This window comes from Nicotiana tomentosiformis, chromosome 9 (assembly GCF_000390325.3).
Source record: "Nicotiana tomentosiformis chromosome 9, ASM39032v3, whole genome shotgun sequence".
Taxonomy (NCBI): domain Eukaryota; kingdom Viridiplantae; phylum Streptophyta; class Magnoliopsida; order Solanales; family Solanaceae; genus Nicotiana; species Nicotiana tomentosiformis.
Window position 1 is genome coordinate 107,830,154 of NC_090820.1, and position 18,121 is coordinate 107,848,274.

Consider the following 18,121-nt stretch of genomic DNA (forward strand, 5'->3'; position numbering starts at 1 on the left):
AGTGCAGAGATTTGTTGCGGGGTTGCACCCCAGTATGCTGGCTAGTGTGGCCCGGGAGGTTGAGATTGGTACTGGCTATCAGCTAGTAGTAGAGATTGCTCGGAGGATTGAGGGCTACCACCAGAGGGGTAGAGAGCAGATACAACAGGAGAAGAGGGTCCAATTCTGTGAGAGTGTAGAGGTGCCCCAGCCAGGGGCAGAGGGCAGTTTGGGAGGGGTCAGCCTAGCAGGCCCACATATCCAGCACCACCACCTCCTCGGGGTGCTCCGGCGCGACCCTATTTCAGTTCTATGACAGAGATTTCTTATCTCCCATGTAACACCCCGAAAAATTTCGAAGTACTTAAGTGTAAATCCCGGTAAAGTTTGCAAAGGAAATAATGTTTCTTGATGCCAGAATAGGCTTACGTGTTTAAGGTTGGTAGAAATTCTTTTTGGGTTGAACAATGCACCAGAAAGTAAAGAAATATTTTTGGCTGAAAAGTGCATTTCTGCAGTCCATTATGCGACTGCAGAACCACTCTACGAACCGCATAATGGCCGCAGAGTGAGGCAGTTGATTGGGTCAGTTGGAAGCAACTATGCGGTCGACTATGCGATCGCATAACTGTTATGAGGTTCATTATGCGACCGCATAGTGACCGCATACACAGGCAGTTCTTTTGGCTATTTTGTAACCAAATATGCGAACGATATGCGGTCCGCATATCGGTTATGCGATCGCATACCTTGTTCCGAAGCTCCATTTTTGGATTTTTAAAACCCGACCCTATTTCGTTAAATACACTCTTTGGGCCATTTTTGAGTCATAATCTGATATTTTAGAGTGAGAGAGAGTGCCCTAGAGTGAGAAAGTGTTCTTCCATAATTTTTCTTCAATTCTTGCTCAAGTTTTGGAAGATTAAGAAGGGAAGTTTACTAGGTCTTCATCCTAGAGATAAGATTCTACACCCTAAACACTAATTTCGAAATTTTCTGAAAATTGGTAACTAGCAAGATAAATTTCTGGGAATGAGAGTTATTTATTTTACATGCATGTGTTATCAAAGGGTGTAGGAAGATTGTTGAGCTAAAAATGGTAAAGATTGGGTTGTGGGATGATGAAGTCCTTCATAAAAAGGACATTGAAACCTTATGCACACCTAATATTTGATAAAATGCTCAAGTGAGCTAGAACCATGGTCATCTTCCTTATTTTGATTCAATTTGTTATATTTCTAAAATAGATTGAAGTTGCTAAGAATTCCGGAACATTTTATAGTGTAAGGAAGCTCAAGTGAGGTATGTTGGCTAAACTCTTCTCTTAGATTTAAATCCCACGATATTCATGTAAATTATGTAAGTTCCGAGTGATTCATTATGAAATTGGCTATTCCGAGTAAGATTAGGTTGAACGATATATGTTCAACAAGCATTACAAATGCTCTATTCATGTTATGCTACCAATTGAGGATGTGTTAAAATATGGGCTGTGCATTAATAATGTTTCGACCTTAAGTCAAGTTCAAATGAAGGATATTATGCCAAAATTTGTGAGATATCTCTATGTGCATTAGACTCTAAATTGCTCACATTTGTACTACACACTTTGATTTGAATTGTGTTTGTTGTTGATGATGAGGATGATATTTGAAATTGATAATGTGAGCATGAAATACTGAATATGGCCAACGTGCCAAGAATGATCTTATAATTTTGGCCACTAGTGCCAATGAAATGAAAAGATGTGAAAGTAATATGAAATGCGATGATTGATATAAAAAGGTTGATGTCACAAATAAGACGTCCTAGACGATCGGGTCGTGATCGGACACCGTGCCGCACACATGGTGGTGATTGTGCTGGAAATTGTAATTGAAATGGTAATTGTGGTTGATGTCCCTAATGGATAGCCTAGCCGATCAGGTCGTGATCGGACTCCGTGTTAAAGACAGTGGTATTGATATTGAGAAAAATTATGGTTAATGCCTCTAATGAGATGGCCTAGCTGATCGGGTCGTGATCGAACTCCGCGCTGAGAGTACGGTGGTACTGGTTTTGTGAATAATGGTATTGTGGACAATGGTATATCGATACTAAAAATCTCCCAATGTGAGATCTGGAAATTAATTTGAACATTGTCTCGATCCTAAATTGAGGTTTGATGTTGATTAAGTCTTTCATTGATATTATGATAATATTATTTGTATTATTTGTCATTCTATTGAGAGGGTGTTTAATTATTCATACTAGTGCTATTCGACGGTACTAACGTCCCTTTTTCCAGGGGCGCTGCATCTTTAAATGGATGCAGGTGGTTCCACAGCAGGAGATATTGATCATTTGTAGCAGTGCACCTTCTTCCCAGCTGACTTGGTGAGCCCCACTTCATTCCGGGGTCATAAATCTTTTGTACTTTGTGTATTCTGTTTGAGGTATAGCCGGGGCCTTGTTGCCGGCATTATCACTGCACTCTTCTTTATCTATAGAGGCTCTTAGACATAGTGTGGGTTGTGTATTCGTGCTGGAGAAAGACAAACTATGTTATGTTGTGGATGTATTACTTGTCCATTTGAGACTTTAAAAATGATGAAACTATTGGAAATGAATTGGTATTGTAGACATGAACACATTTTCGTCTAATTAATGATAATATGTATTTTCTCTATTCATGGATGAGTTTGGGTAGAATGAAATCTAACAGGCTTGCTCGATCGGGTTCACTCGGTTGAGCGCCGATTGCGCTCCTCGGTTTTGGGGCGTGACATCCCACCAGCTCATCAGGGTTCTTCCAGTGCCTATTTCAGTGCCATGCCAGAGAGTTCATATCGCCCACCATCCATTCGGGGTTCTTCTAGTGGGTATTCAGGCCATCGGGGTCAGACTTCGGGGCAGTAGTCTATGGTACCGAGAGGTTGTTACGAGTGTGGAGATCCGGGTCACATGAAGTGAACCTGTCCTAGACTTTGGGTCAAGGCAGTACAACAGGGTCATCAGGCCATAATTACAACACCAGTCGTCCGACCGCCCAGAGGTGGGGGACAGGCGGGCAGGGGCCGTCCTAGAGGTCGAGGCCAGGTAGGGGGAGGTCACCCAACTATTGTTTAGCTAGGTGGGGGACAGCCAGTCGTCACTTCAGTTAGATTCTATGCTTTCCCAGCCAGACCAGATGCTATGGCCTTATATGCCGTTATCACAGATATTATTTCTGTCTGTGGTAGGGATGTTTCGGTATTATTTGATCCTGGGTCTACCGTTTCATATGTATCATATCTGTTCGCTCATTTCCTGGACATTGCTCGTGAGTCCTTGGGTACTCCTGCTTATGTGTCCACTCCTGTGGGTGACTTTGTGGTTGTGGATCGGATTTATCGGTCCTGTGTAATCACATTATGTGGTTACGAGACTAGAGCAGACCTTCTGTTACTTGTTACGACCGACTTTGAGGTCATCCTGGGCATGGACTGGCTATCCCCATATCACGCCATCCTTAATTTCCATTCCAAGACTGTTACCTTAACAATTCCATAATTGCCTAGATTGGAGTGGAAGGGTTCGTCTGTCAGTACATCTAGTCGGGTTATCTCTTTTCTGAAGGCTCGACATATGGTCGAGAAGGGTTGTTTGGGTTATCTAGCCTATGTTCGGGATACCATCGCAGAGTCTCCGACCATTGATTCGATGCCAGTAATCTGGGAGTTCGCCGATGTGTTTCCTTCTAACCTACCAAGCATGCTTCTAGATCGTGACATTGATTTCTATATTGACTTGGCTTTAGGCACTCAGCCTATATCGATCACACCGTATCGTATGGCTCCTAAAGAGTTGAAGGAGTTGACGGAACATCGTGAGGAGGTTCTAGCAAAGGGATTCATCAGACCGAGTGTATCACCTTGGGGTGTACCAGTATTATTTGTGAAGAAGAAGGATGAGACTATGCAGATGTGTATTGATTACCGCCAGTTGAACAAAGTCACCATTAAGAACAAGTACCCATTGCCGCATATTGATGACTTGTTTGACCAGTTGCAGGGTGCTAGGGTATTTTCTAAGATCGACTTGAGATCGGGATACCATCAGTTGAATATTCGGGACTCAGATGTTCTGAAGACCGTCTTCCATACTAGATATGGCCATTCTGAGCTTCTCAAAAATAGCCCAAGGCTTCACACAACGTATATATAACCTCAAAACAATCAACAGAGATGGAATATACTTCGTATAGGGCAACACCTTCATTAATCCAAATTCTTGTTAATTATATTAACGCCTCAGTTTAAACTTATTTAATTAATTATTTTCAGATGGAAAATCAATAATAAAATTATTTCCAGGAAATATAAATCAACAAACACACGGAATTCACATAAAAATTCAAGTGACAATCACACCAAATTATCATATAAAAATAAATTCGACAACAAGGGTTGAGGCACTACAAATAGATGATTTAATAAATGCCAACAATTATCCATTTTACTAAATAAAATTCCTAAGACTTTAAACCAATAAAATTTTCACATATAAGCCCGAGTACGTACTCGTCACCTCGCGTACATGACTTTTCAAATTTCACAAATGGAACATAAGACTCGATGCCTAAGGGGTAATTCCCCCACTCAAGGTTAGGCAAGATACTTACCTTTTTGAAGTTATACCGATATTCCAAAATCGCCTTCTTGCTTGAATTGATCTCCGGACAACTCAAATCTATCCAAATTAATTGTATAACTTCATTAAAATTCATCGAAAATAATTCCGGATAATAAAACGTCGACTTAAAATTGTATTCTAAAAAGTCAACCAAAAGTCAATGCGGGGCTCGCCTCTCGGAACCCGACAGAAATTTTACGAAATCTGAACACCCATTCCGATACGAGTTCAACCATACCAATTTTATCGAATTCTACTAACAAATCGTCCTCCATATCTTGAATTTTCGTTTTTGAAAGGTTTTACAAAAATCTCAATTTCCTCCATTAAAACTCAAATTAAACGATGCATATATCTATAGATTCATAAAATATAATCACTTTCGGATATAGAACACTTACCCCAGTCGAAGTCGTGAAGAAATTCTCAAAATCACACAAAAATCGAGGTCAAGAAATCCCAATAAAAAATGAAGAAATGACATATTTTCGATCCTTAAGTTTCTGCCTAGGTTCGCATTTGCGTACAAAACTTTCGCATTTACGAATGAACAGTAACCTCCCATGAACAGTGTTCGCAATTGCGATGAACAGTGTTCGCAATTGCGGATGAACAATTTTCGCAATTGCGGATGAATAGTGCCACACCAGAAACTAGTAAAACCCAAACTTCTCCGAAATGATTCAAAACCACCCCGAAACGCATCCGTAACCTCCCAGACACAAACCATATATGAATTTCAATCATAAAACACACTATGGACCTGCTCGCGTACTCAAAATACTGAAACAAGGTCGTCTTGACCCGATACTTACCATGGTCAAACTCCCAAATTTTTTAACTTTACTAGTCTCTCAACCAGTTATGAAAATTCCAAATTCTATAATTTGCGCCGAAACGTATTAAATCAATCCGGAATGACTTCAAATTTTGTACAGGAGTCTTAAATAATATAATGGAGATGTTTCAATTTTCAGAATCGAATTTCGACCTCGTTATCAAAAATTCAACTTTCGGTCGAACTCTCCAAAAATCTTATATTTTTCCAACTTTTGCCATAATGCGTGGAATTGTCCCACAGACTTTCAAATCCAAATCCGGACATACGCCTAAGTCTGAAATTTCCATACGAAGCTATTGACATCATCAAAAATCCATTCCGGGACCGTTTGCTCAAAAGTCAAACTCTGGTCAACTCTTTTCATTTTAAGCTTCAAAATGAGAATTGTTCTTTTAATTAAATTCTGAATCTTAGAAAAACCAATCTCGACCACACACGCAGGTCATAATACATATTATGAGGCTGCTTGAGACCTTAAGTCACTGAACGAGGTGTTAATTCTTAAAACGACAACTTGGGTTGTTATAGAAAGTTTCAAATCTATCGGACAGTTGATTTGTGGGTACATATGGGCACGAGCATGTTTATCCTAGGTTTGCAGAATGTTTTAAACACTTTGTAAGTATTAGCGAAGTTTTTTTCAACGCAAATTATTATCAGTCATACGTACTTTTTAATTTCTAATTAACTGTTATATATTAGGTTCGATCTAGGTTCATAATCCAGATAATAGCGTGCATGATCCATTTTGCGTGACATTGCTTGGGGACCTATCCTTAAGGTCAGAATGATGTCTAAGTACTCCGTCAATGGGTACAAGTTTCATACATAAGAATCATCCAAGGACAAAAAACCAATAATAGTGGCATGTGTGTGAAAGTTGATGGTGATGTTGATTATTGTGGTGTGCTTCAACAGATATTAGAACTCGAGTATAGTGTTGGTTGGCTGAAGAAAAGGTTGGTACTCTTTTAGTGTAAATAGTATGATCCAACACCTACTAGATGTACAAAGGTGCATCCTCTATATAAAATAATTAAAATAAAGAGCACGGGAAATATAGACTCTATGACCCATTTATCATGACACAAAATGTGAAACATGTGTATTACACACCTTATCCTTTGTGCAAGAAGCAGGATGCATGGCGGGTAGTGATAAAAATAAAGCCCGTGGTAGAGTTGAGGTCGATGATGCATTAGATGTAGCATACCAGAATGACATTTCAAGTGTTGAAGCAATGGTGGATAATGGTCTAGCCGGTGAATTGCAGGATAGTGAAGGCCTTTATGAGGTATTCGAGCCTTCAGTCCTTAGATCAAATCAAAGTGAGTATGAGGAAGGAACATCCACGGAAAACGAGGATGGAGATTCAAGTGATGAATATCAAGCGAGCTAGGATGAAGAATTATATGATGAAAATAAAAAAAAAGCAATGATGAAAATGAAAATGATCAATATGAAGAAAGCGGTGAGGATTGAGTTGTTTGTGTATTTTATGACTTGTTTGATTTCTTATGTTATTCCTTGTGTTATTATTTTATATTTATATCTTGTTGGACTTTACATATGTTCTTTTTTTAATTGTTGTAATATGTAGAAGAATTCCTTTATATTATTACCTATTGATTTTTTTTTATTATTATATTTTGTTTTACTTAAATTGCACACATGATTTTTAAGGGTAAAGAACCGAAACAATCTAAGAAGAAAACAAATACTTTGCCTTCCATGAGTGATCACATTCCTTCACATATGCCTAGGATGAGTCCTCCTCGTCCTTCTCAGTCGACTACTTCATTACCACCTGAGTTTTTCAGAATCCCTTTCCCCTGGCTAGCACATTATAGTATTACTCTATGCCGACCCAGGATGGTTCAGCCTCCACTACCATTAATTTTATGCCCACACCTAATTTGCCACCTTTGAGTCATCATGTCCCGGCTAGTCAGCATGATGGTTCACCATTGATTCCATCCCAGATCGGGTATTACAGTTAGCATGATAGTTTATCTTTGATGCCTCCATCATCATCCACTCTATTATAATTTCCATCATCATATACTCCTAGTATTTCTAGACTGGATATTGGAGGATCTCAGGCGGCTGCATCCCCATCTACTAATACTCCTTCAGTTGCTCCTTCATGGAGACAGTATGCTGGTGAGACTGTTGTAATGACCCGACCGTCATTTTGAGCTTTAGCGCTCCATTTGGTGGTTTGAGACTTTGAGTAGATTCACATTATGTATTATGACGTGTGTGTATGGTTGTTTTCGGCTATCGAGCGGTTCGAGATTGATTTGGAAGAATGATTCTCGTTTTAGAAGCTTTAAGTTGGAAGAGTTGACCAAGGTTTGACTTTTGGGTAAACGAATTCGGGGTCGGGTTTTAAGTATTCCAATAAGTTTGTATATTGATTTTGGACATGTCCACAAAGTTTGGTTAAATTTCGATGAGTTTTGGATAAGTTGGGGTTGTATGGTGATTATTTTCGATTTCGACGTCGATTTGAGCATAAAGGTTACCATATTGAGAAAACGGCGTTTGATTCGTGTTTTGATTAAATCATTTTATTTGTATCATAATTATGGAATCATAGCAACTGAAATCATAAGGTTTCGACATCGTATGAGGAACTTATGGTCATATTACTATGAATTGGATTGCCAGATGTTTCAGATTAATTATGATATTGTCACTAACTTCGTATTTAAAAAATCTACACTATTTTTAAATATTGAAACCAACATATCTCCTTCATTATAAAGTCAAATGGAGTGATTCAAAAGCCTAACTTGACTGAAAGTTTACGAGGAATCTACTGGAGGCATCATAAGCGAGTTTCGTGATCATTTGACATAAGAAACGGGGCAGAACAACTGGGCATTTTTGGTTATTAATGTTGTTAGAGTTTTTCTCATCTTGAAAGATTGATATTGAAAGAATTAAAGAATGTTCTTAAAGTTTCTTCCATGGGGTAAGGTATAAACCATAACCTAAGTATTTCCCTTTGATTCATTCCCTTGGTTTAAGCTTTAATCCATAATTTTAATTGAAATCTCATTTAATTCTTCAAATCAAGACCTAGGGTTATGTCGTAAATCGCGGGTGCATTTCATGTGGCGCGGTTTGCGATATGTGCCAAAACGACAAGTGCATGACATCGTGACTTGTTCCAGAAATAATTTCATAAATAATTAAAAGCGGTTAAAAAGTAAAAATGCACAATAGGCTTTAAATATGTAATAAATCAGATAATTAGACCAAGTATTAATTGTTAAGCGACCATGCTAAAACCACGGAACTTGGGAGTGCCTCACACCTTCTCCCGGGTTAACAGAATTTCTTACCCGATCTTCTGTGTTCGCGGACAATAAAAATAGAGTCAATTTCCTCGATTTGGGATTTAAAATACATCGGTGACTTGGGACACCATAAATTATTTCAAGTGGCGACTCTGAAATAAATAATAATTCCATTTCGATTAAGGTGTGACAAGGCTTGGGGTTAATGTGGATGCAGAGGTATATAGTGGAACTTATATGCGTGTTGCTTGTTAGGAAACTACGTGAGGCCACACAACAACATAATATGGGCTAAAGTGCGTGTAGCAATATCGGGAAAACTATTTTCTAAACCTATTTCAACTGTAAGGCTCACGAAGCGGTATAAGAAAAAATTGTGATTGAAATTGTGGAATGTGAATACAAGGCGGTAACTGTGTAACGACCCAACCGGTTGTTTTATTTTCTAGATCCCTGTTCCCCTAAATAAGACTCCTCATATGTGCTTTTACTATTTTATGACCCGCGGGGACGGTTAGTTCAGGATTTGAAAGGGTTCGGATTGAAATCGAAACACTTGGTTCCTCAGTTTAACTTTAAAAAGTTAAGTTTGACCTTGGTCAACATTTCAAGTAAACAACCTCGGAATCGGGATTTGACAGTTCCAATAGGTTAGTATGATGATTTTGGACTTGGGCGTAGTTCGGATCTGGCTTTGGATGACCCGGGAGCGTTTCAGCGCTTAATGTTGAAAGTTAGCTTATTGAAGGTTTAAAAGTTCTTTAAATTTTGTTTGAAGTAGGTTTTGGTGTTATCAAGGTCCGTTTGGGATTTTGAGCCTCAGAATAGTTCCGTATGGTGATTTAAGACTTGCACGCAAAATTTGGTGTCATTCCGAGTACTTTACATATGATTCGGGGCATTCAGAGCAAGTTGGAAGAACTTCAAGTTCATAAGTTGATTCGATTTGGTTTGGCGTGCAATTCTTAGTTTTGATGTTGTTTTCTGCATTCTGAGGGTTGAAGCAAGTCCATATTATGTTTACAAACTTATTGGTATGTTTGGACGAGGCCTCGGGGGCCTCGGGTGCAATCCAGATGTTGCATAGATCGTTTTAGAGCTCAAAAGGGCTGCTGGTGCACCATATCTGGTGTGCCCGCACCTGCGAGCTTTTGGCCGCAGGTGCAAGCCCACAGATGCGAGCTCTTGGCCGTAGAAGCACCTTTGAAAATTGGCCAGTGGTCCGCAGTAGCAGAGAAGAACACGTAGAAGCGCTCTCGCTTCTGCGATGAGTAGCCCGCAGGTGCGAGGGGGCCACATATGCGCTTCACCTTCCGCAGAAGTGGGACTGCAGAAGTCATATCCCATCCGCAGAAGTGAAGCCTACTAGCCTAAGGCATTTTCGTAGAAGCCGACCTTGTTCCGCAGTAGTTGTGTCATAGACGTGGCCTAGTGACCGCAGATGCGGAAGTCTTAGTAGTAGAAGGCTTCATTTATTGCGGGACATAAGCCATTTCTAACCCATTTCTCTCACTTTTGGGTGATTTTGGAGCTTATTGAGAGGGGATTTCATCTAGAAATTTAGAGGTAAGAACGCGTGGCAGATGTGCCCGATCATGGAGGAGCAGATGTGCCCTAACTTGCCTTGCTAGAGTTTTGTATAATCTATTAGCGCCCATGCCCTTATGACACCAGGTCTTGGCACACACACTAGCAAACTTTATGGTTTTGGATTATTACTATTATTATGATTGCCCAGTGATGGAGCTGAGCGCCATCACAGCCTATAGGAGAATTGGGTCATGACAACATGGTATCAGAGCACTAGGTTCACATAGGTTTCACAAGTTATGAGCATGCCTGATAGAGTCTTGTGGATCGGTGCGGAGACGTCCGTACTTATCTTCGAGAGGCTATAGCGTGTTAGGAAACTACTTTTTCTTCATCTCCTATCGTGTAGTTGATGTTGTGCTAAATATATTTCACCCAATTTCATCACAGAAGGTGAGAACGTGCACGACAGATGTGCCCGATCATGGAGTAGTTTCTCCCCTTATTGCCAGAGGCCGAGGAAGAGGCTGAGGGAGGGCTCCGGCTCGTGGTAGAGAATAAGGGTGTTCTAGAGTTACTCCAATCATGCCACCAGTGGATTTAGTAGAGGATCCTATTATTGAGAAGCAGGGCAAGGTTCCTGCAGCAGAGCCAGCCCCGATGGATTTCATGTCCGCACCGGGATTCCAGGAGGTCATGGGCCGTATGCTGTAGTTCATGGAATCTATGACTCAGGCTAGTTTATTTCTAGCAGACCCAGCCACATCGCAGGCGGGATGGGGAGTACAAACCCCTACTGCTCAGGCTCATGGGCATGCAGCTGCCGTATATCAGACCCCGGGCGCACTACCCGTAGGTGGAGCCCAACTAGTAGCGGTAGCTATACCTGAGCCTAGACCATCTGCGGCCGGTGAGCCGTAGAAGCTATTGGACAGCTGGACCAGGTTTCATCTTCCTGTCTTTGGAGGTGAGCGACATGAGGATCCCCAGGACTTTATTGATCGGTGCAGGGACAGACTGCACAACATGAGGATATTGGAGTCCCATGGTGTGGATTTTACTACTTTCCAACTGGAGGGCAGGGTCCCTAGGTGGTGGCAGTCATATCTTCTCGACAAACTAGCAGATTCTCCTCCCATGACTTAGGACTGGTTCACCCGTATTTTTCTTGATAGGTATATTTCGCCCTCTTAGAGAGAAGTGTTATAGTTTCAATTTGAGCAGCTCCAGCAGGGTCAGATATTAGTGACCGTCTATGAGGCGAGGTTCTCTGAGTTGTCTCGCCATGCACTTATGATACTTCCCACCAATGCAGAGAGAGTGCAGAGGTTTGATGCAGGTTTGCACACTGGCATTCAGGTCACCATGGCCCGAGAGGTTGAGATGGGGACTTCTTATGTGCTAGTTGTAAAGATAGCTCAAAGAATCAAGGGTGTACGTCAGCGTATCCGGGAGCAGGATACAAAGGATAAGCGGTTTCGTTAATTTGGAGAGTTCATAGGTGACCCCGCTGGGGGCAACGACTAGTTTGTGAGGGGTCAGTCTAGCAGGCCCACATATCCAGCATCGCTGCCTCTTCGAGGTGCTACTGTGCGACCTTATTTCAGCACCATGCCAGAGAGTTCCTACCACCCCCGGCTATTCAGGGTTTCTCCAATGGGTATTCAGGACATCATGATCAGACTTCAAGTCAGTAGTCCACCATACTGAAAGGTTGTTTCGAGTGCGGGGATCTCAGTTATGTGTGGAGGTTCTGCCCCAAGCTTCGGGGCAAGGCAGTGCATCAGGGACAGTAGCCTATGATTCCAGCACCAATTGCCACACCAGCCGTCCGACAGCCCATAGGCAGAGGGCCGACGGGTAGGGGCCGTCCTAGAGGTGGAGGCCAGTCAGGTGGCCTCAGATGCCATGATCACATGTATTATTTCTATCTAAGGTAGGGATTCTTTGGTACTATTTGATCCAGGGTTTACATATTCATATGTTTCATCTCTGTTAGCTCATTTCTTAGGTGTTCCTCATGAGTCATTGGGTATTCCTGTTTATGTGTCCACACCGGTGGATGATTCTGTTATTGTGGATCGGATCTATCGGTCTTGCATTGTTACATTATGTGGTTATGAAACTAGAGCGAATCTTGTGTTGCTCGATATGATCAACTTTGAGATCATCTTGGGAATGGACTGGTTATCTCCATATCATGCCATTCTTGATTGTCATGACAAGGCCGTTACCTTGGCGATGCCAGAGTTGCCTAGACTGGAGTTGAGGGATTTGTTTGTTAGTGCATCTAGTTGGGTTATTTCTTTTCTGAAGGCTCCACACATGGTGGAGAAGGGTTGTTTGTCTTATCTAACTTATGTTTGGGATACTACCACATATACTCCGGCTATTGATTCAGTGCCCGTGGTCCAGGAGTTCTCCGATGTATTCCCCATTGATCCAAGCATGCCACCAAACCGTGATACTAATTTCTGTATTGATTTGGCTCTAGGTACCCAACCTATCTCTATTACACCATATCGCATGGCTCTGAAAGAGTTAAAGGAGTTGAAGGAACAACTTGAGGAGTTGCTAACAAAGGGGTTCTTCAGGCCGGGTGTATCACCCTAGGGTGCACCAGTGTTATTTGTAAAGAAGAAATATGGTCTTATGCGGATGTGTATTGCTTACCGGTAGTTGAATAAAGTTAGCATTAAGAACAAGTACCCGTTGCCGCGTATTAATGATTTGTTCGACCAGTTGCAGGGTGCCAGGTTGTACTCTAAGATTGACTTTATATTGGGGTACCATCAGTTGAAGATTCGGGATTCGGATGTTCCGAAGGTGGCTTTTCAGACTAGATATGGCCATTATGAGTTTCTAGTGATGTCCTTCGGCTTGAATAATGCCCCGATGACGTTTATGGATTTGATGAACCGAGTGTTCAGGCCATATATTGACTCATTTATCATTGTCTTTATTGATGACATTTTTATCTACTCGCGTAGCATGGAGGAGCACGAGCATCATTTGAGGGTGGTGCTTCAGACCTTGGGGTAACAGAAGCTACTTGCTAAGTTCTCCAAGTATGAGTTTTGGTTGGATTCCGTGGCGTTCTTGGGGCATGTTGTATTAGTCGAGGGTATTAAGGTACGACCCAAGAAGATTAAGGTAGTTCAGGGTTGGCCTCGTCCTACCTCAATGACTGAGATCAGGAGCTTCCTGGGGTTAGCAAGGTATTATTGTCGGTTTGTGGAAGGCTTCACATATATTGCAACACTTTTGACTAGATTGACCCAAAAGGGTGCTCCATTCCGATGGTCCGATAATTGCGAGGCAAGCTTTCAGAAGCTCAAGACCGCATTGACTTCAGCACCAGTGTTAGTGTTGCCTTCCGATTTAGGGATGTATATTGTGTATTGCGACGCTTCGCATGATGGTTTGGGTTGTGTATTGATGAAGGAGGGGCGTGTTATTTCATATGCTTTGCGTCAGTTGAAGCCCCACGAGAAAAATTACCCTATACATGATTTGGAGTTGGATGCGATTGTTCATGCACTTAAGATCTAGAGGCATTATCTTTATGGGGTGTCCAGGGAGGTTTACACCGATCATCGCAGGTTGCAACATTTGTTCAAGCATAAGGATCTCAATTTGAGGCAGCGCATGTGGCTCGAGTTACGAAAAGATTATGATATTATCATCCGGGAAAGGTGAATGTAGTTGCAGATGCCTTGAGCAGAAAAGCGGAGAGTATGGGTAGTTTGGCATTCATTTCAGCAGAGGAGAGGGCACTAACTTTGGACATCCAGTCCTTGGCTAACAGACTTGTGAGGCTGAATATTTCAGAGCCCAGCCAAGTTCTTGCATGCGTTATTCTCAGAGAGACGGTACTGCAGGGTGGTTCCAAGGAGGCTATTATCAGTGATGATGGTGTTCTACGACTCCAGGGACGCCTATGTGTTCATAATGTTGATATCTTAAGGGAGAAGATCCTAGAGGAGGCACACAATTCTCGGTATTCTATTCATCTAGGTGCTACGAAGATGTATATCGACCTGAGGAAGCATTATTGGTGGCGGTGGATGAAGAAGGACATAGTTAAGTATGTAGAGAGGTGCCTAACTTTCTATCAGGTCAAGTATGAGCATCAGAAGCCAGGTGGCCTACTCCAGAAGATGACTATACTTGAGTAGAAATAAAAGCGCATTTCTATAGACTTCGTAGTTGGGTTGCCGTAGACCTTGAGGAAGTTTGATGCAGTTTGGGTCATTGTCGACAGTTTGACCAAGTTGGCGCACTTCATCCCGGTGGTGACCATGTATTCTTCAGAGAGGTTAGCCCAGATTTACATTCGGGAGATTGTTCGGTTGCATGGTATGCCTGTTGCCATCATATCAGATAGCGGCCTTCAGTTTACTTCACATTTCTGGAGGGCAGTACAATATGACTTGGGGACCCGGGTAGATCTCAGCACAACCTTTCATCCGCATACCGATGGGCAGTCGGAGCGGACAGTTCAGATCTTGGAGGATATGCTCAGAGCATGTGTGATTGACTTCGGAGGGTAGTGGGATCGATTCTTTTCTTTGGCCGAGTTTTCTTACAACAACAGTTATCAGTATAGCATCGAGATGGCTCAATTTATGGCGTTATATGGTCGGTGATGTCATTCTTCCATTGGATGGTTTGAGCTCGGAGAGGCTACGTTATATGATATGGATTAGGTAAAGGATGCCTTGGAAAAGGTAAAGTTGATTCAAGAGAGACTTCGTACAGCACAGTCCAGACCGAGGAGTTACACGGATCAAAAGGCGCGTGATTTATCATTTATGGTGGGCGAGAAGGTTCTTTTGAAGGTTTCGCAGATGAAGGGAATCATGAGGTTCGGGAAGAAGGGAAAGTTGAACCCAAGGTTTATAGGTCCATTTGAGGTGTTGAGTCGAGTTGGAGAGGTTGATTATGAGCTTACTTTGCTTCCCAGTCTATCGAGAGTTCATACGATTTTCCACTTGTCTGTGCTCCGGAAGTATCATGCCGACAGGTCGCATGTGTTAGACTTCAACACGATTCAGTTAGATGAGAGCCTGGGTTATGAAGAGGAGCCAGTTGCTATTGTTGATAGACAGGTTCACTAGCTGAGGTCCAAGAAGATTTCAGCGGTAAAAGTTCAGTGGAGGGGCCAACAAGTCGAGGAGGCGACTTGGGAGTTCGAGGAGGACATGCAGAGCAGATATCCACATATATTCAGCACTCCAGGGATTATTCTAGACCCGTTCGAGGACGAATATTTTTTTAAGAGGTGGAGAATATAATGACCCCACCGGTCATTTTACTTTCTAGATCGCTGTTCCCCTAATTAATACTCCTCGTATGTGCTTTTACTATTTTTTGACCTGTGGGGATGGTTAGTTCGGGATTTGGAAAGGTTCGGGTTGAAATCGGAATACTTGGTTCCTTAGTTTGGCTTTAAAAGGCAAAGTTTGACTTTGGTAACCATTTTGAGTAAACGACCTCGGAGCCTGGATTTGAAAGTTTGAATAGGTTTGTATGATTATTTTGGACTTGGATGTATGTTCGGATCGGGTATTGGATGACCCGGGAGTGTTTCAGCGCTTAATGTTGAAAGTAGGCTTATTGAAGGTTTAAAAGTTCATTAAATTTGGTTTGAAGTAGGTTTTGGTGTTATCGAGATCCGTTTGGGATTCTGAGCCTGGGAATAATTCCGTATGGTTATTTAAGACTTGAACACAAAATTTGGTGTCATTCCGAGTAGTTTACGTATAATATGGTGCGTTTAGAGAAAGTCGGAAGAACTTGAAGTTCATAAGTTGATTCGATTTGGTTTGGCGTGCGATTCTTAGTTTTGGTATTTTTTCCGCATTCCGAAGGTTCTAGCAAGTCCGTATCCTGTTTAAAAACTTGTCGGTATGTTTGGACGAAGCCTCGGGGGCTTCGAGGTGCAATATGGACGATGCACTTATCGTTTTAGAGCTTAAAAGGGTTGCTGGTGCACCAGTTCTGGTGTGCCCGCACCTGCGAGCTTTTGGCCTCAAGTGCGATCCCGCAGATGCAAGCTCTTGGCTGTAGAATAGACTTTTGCAATTGGCTAGTGGTCCGCAGAAGCAGAGAAGCACGCGTAGAAGCGGCCTCGCTTCTGCAATGAGTAGGCCGCATATGCGCTTAACCATCCGTAGAAGCGGGATCCCGTCCACAGAAGCGAAGCCTGCCAGCCTAAGGAATTTCCGCAGAAGAGGACCTTGTTCCGTAGAAGCGGTGCCACAGATGCGGTAGTCCTGGAGGTAGAAGGCTTCATTTATTATGGGACTTAAGCCATTTCTAACCCATTTCTCTCACTTTTTGGGCGATTTTGGAGCTTCTTGAGAGGGGTTTTCACCTAGTAATTTGGAGATAAATAATTTCTATCCAATGTGAGTTAAATACATAGATTATGTGTAGATTTTAACGTGTAAATTTGTGAAAATTATGGGTTTAGATGAAAAACCTAGGTTTTGATAAAAATGGAATTTAACCACGAAAAGGATTATGGAATGTGATGAAAGCTTTATATTTGAGTTCGTAAGTTTATGGGTAGCGATTATCTTCGAACATTTCCAGAATCCGGTCACATGGGCCCGGGGGTGAATTTTAGGAATCTTCCAATTTGGGTTGGGTAATTACTCTAATAGTTAAATTATGAACTTTTGAACATGTATTGATTAATTTATGCAACATTTGACTAGTTTCGGATTTTTTGGCACCGAGTTGAGGCTTTAGTGTGAATTTGAGGATGGAAAGCGAGATTTGAGATAAGGTAAGTCTCTTGCCTAACCTTGTAAGAGGGATTTTACCATATATGTGATTTAAATTACTATTTTCTCCTAATTGTGGGGGCTACGTACGCACGAGGTGACGAGAGTCCGTACGTAGCTACTAATTTTGTTTATGTCCAGGTAGTTTAGGATCGAGCTTAAATTATATTGGAAAGATCGAGCTACTCTTACTTGCGTTTTGTTAATTTAAGTGCTTAAATTATATTGGAACTTGATAAGAAAAATTCTAAAGATCGAGTTTTGGCAGGTTACTTGACTGTTATTAGAAATTGTGCTTCTCTGTGTATTAGACTCGCATTAGTTTTTTAACAAATTATTCATAAAGTATCCTATCTTCTTATGGAGCGGGCCGAATGCCTCTGTAGTAGATAGATGCATCTATAGTTCTTGTTACACGATCCTCCGCAGTGTACATATTATTCCGGATCGGGACGTACGACCTAAGCATAGTCGTGCCTGATAAAAATTGTTTTTTATTATCTCTTTGATATCACTACCTCTTCAATGTTAGAATTGATACTTACTTGGTACATGTTGTTTATATACTCACGCTACACTTCTGCACTAACCGTGCAAGATCTGAGGCAGGTGTATCTGGCAATCACACTAGCGCGCATCCCCGTTACCTGGAGGCCTAGTGGTGAGCTGCTTCCTTAGCCGTTCCATAACACCTATAGTCTCTCCTTTGCATTCATTTTCTGTCTATTTCATTTTAGACAGTAGCTAGGGTTTTGTATAATCTATTAGTGCTCATACACTTGTGACACCAGGTCTTGGCACAGACACACTAGCATACTTTATGGTCTTGGATTATTACTATTGTTATGATTGCACTCAGCTGCTTTCGTTTTATTTATTTAAAATTGATGTTTCTTAACCTTTTAATTAATGGAATTTAATTACTTAGAAACTTATTAAAAAGAGTAATCACATGGTTAGTTCACTGTTGGCTTGTCTAGTGACAGAGTTGGGCGCTATCACGGCCTATAGGAGAA

The 18,121-nt window shown here is 41.6% G+C and overlaps 1 protein-coding gene across 1 annotated transcript; it reads left to right on the forward strand.

The window, feature by feature from the left end:
* Positions 1-14,048: 14,048 nt before the first annotated feature.
* LOC138899338 (uncharacterized) lies at positions 14,049-14,489 on the forward strand. The gene has a single exon (XM_070185501.1). The coding sequence runs from the start codon at positions 14,049-14,051 to the stop codon at positions 14,487-14,489; it is 441 nt and encodes a 146-aa protein (XP_070041602.1).
* The last annotated feature ends 3,632 nt before the right edge of the window (positions 14,490-18,121 follow it).

Coding starts and splice junctions, on each gene's coding strand:
- LOC138899338 (XM_070185501.1), top strand. CDS start 14,049: ATGGGTAGTTTGGCATTCATTTCAGCAGAGGAGAGGGCACTAACTTTG.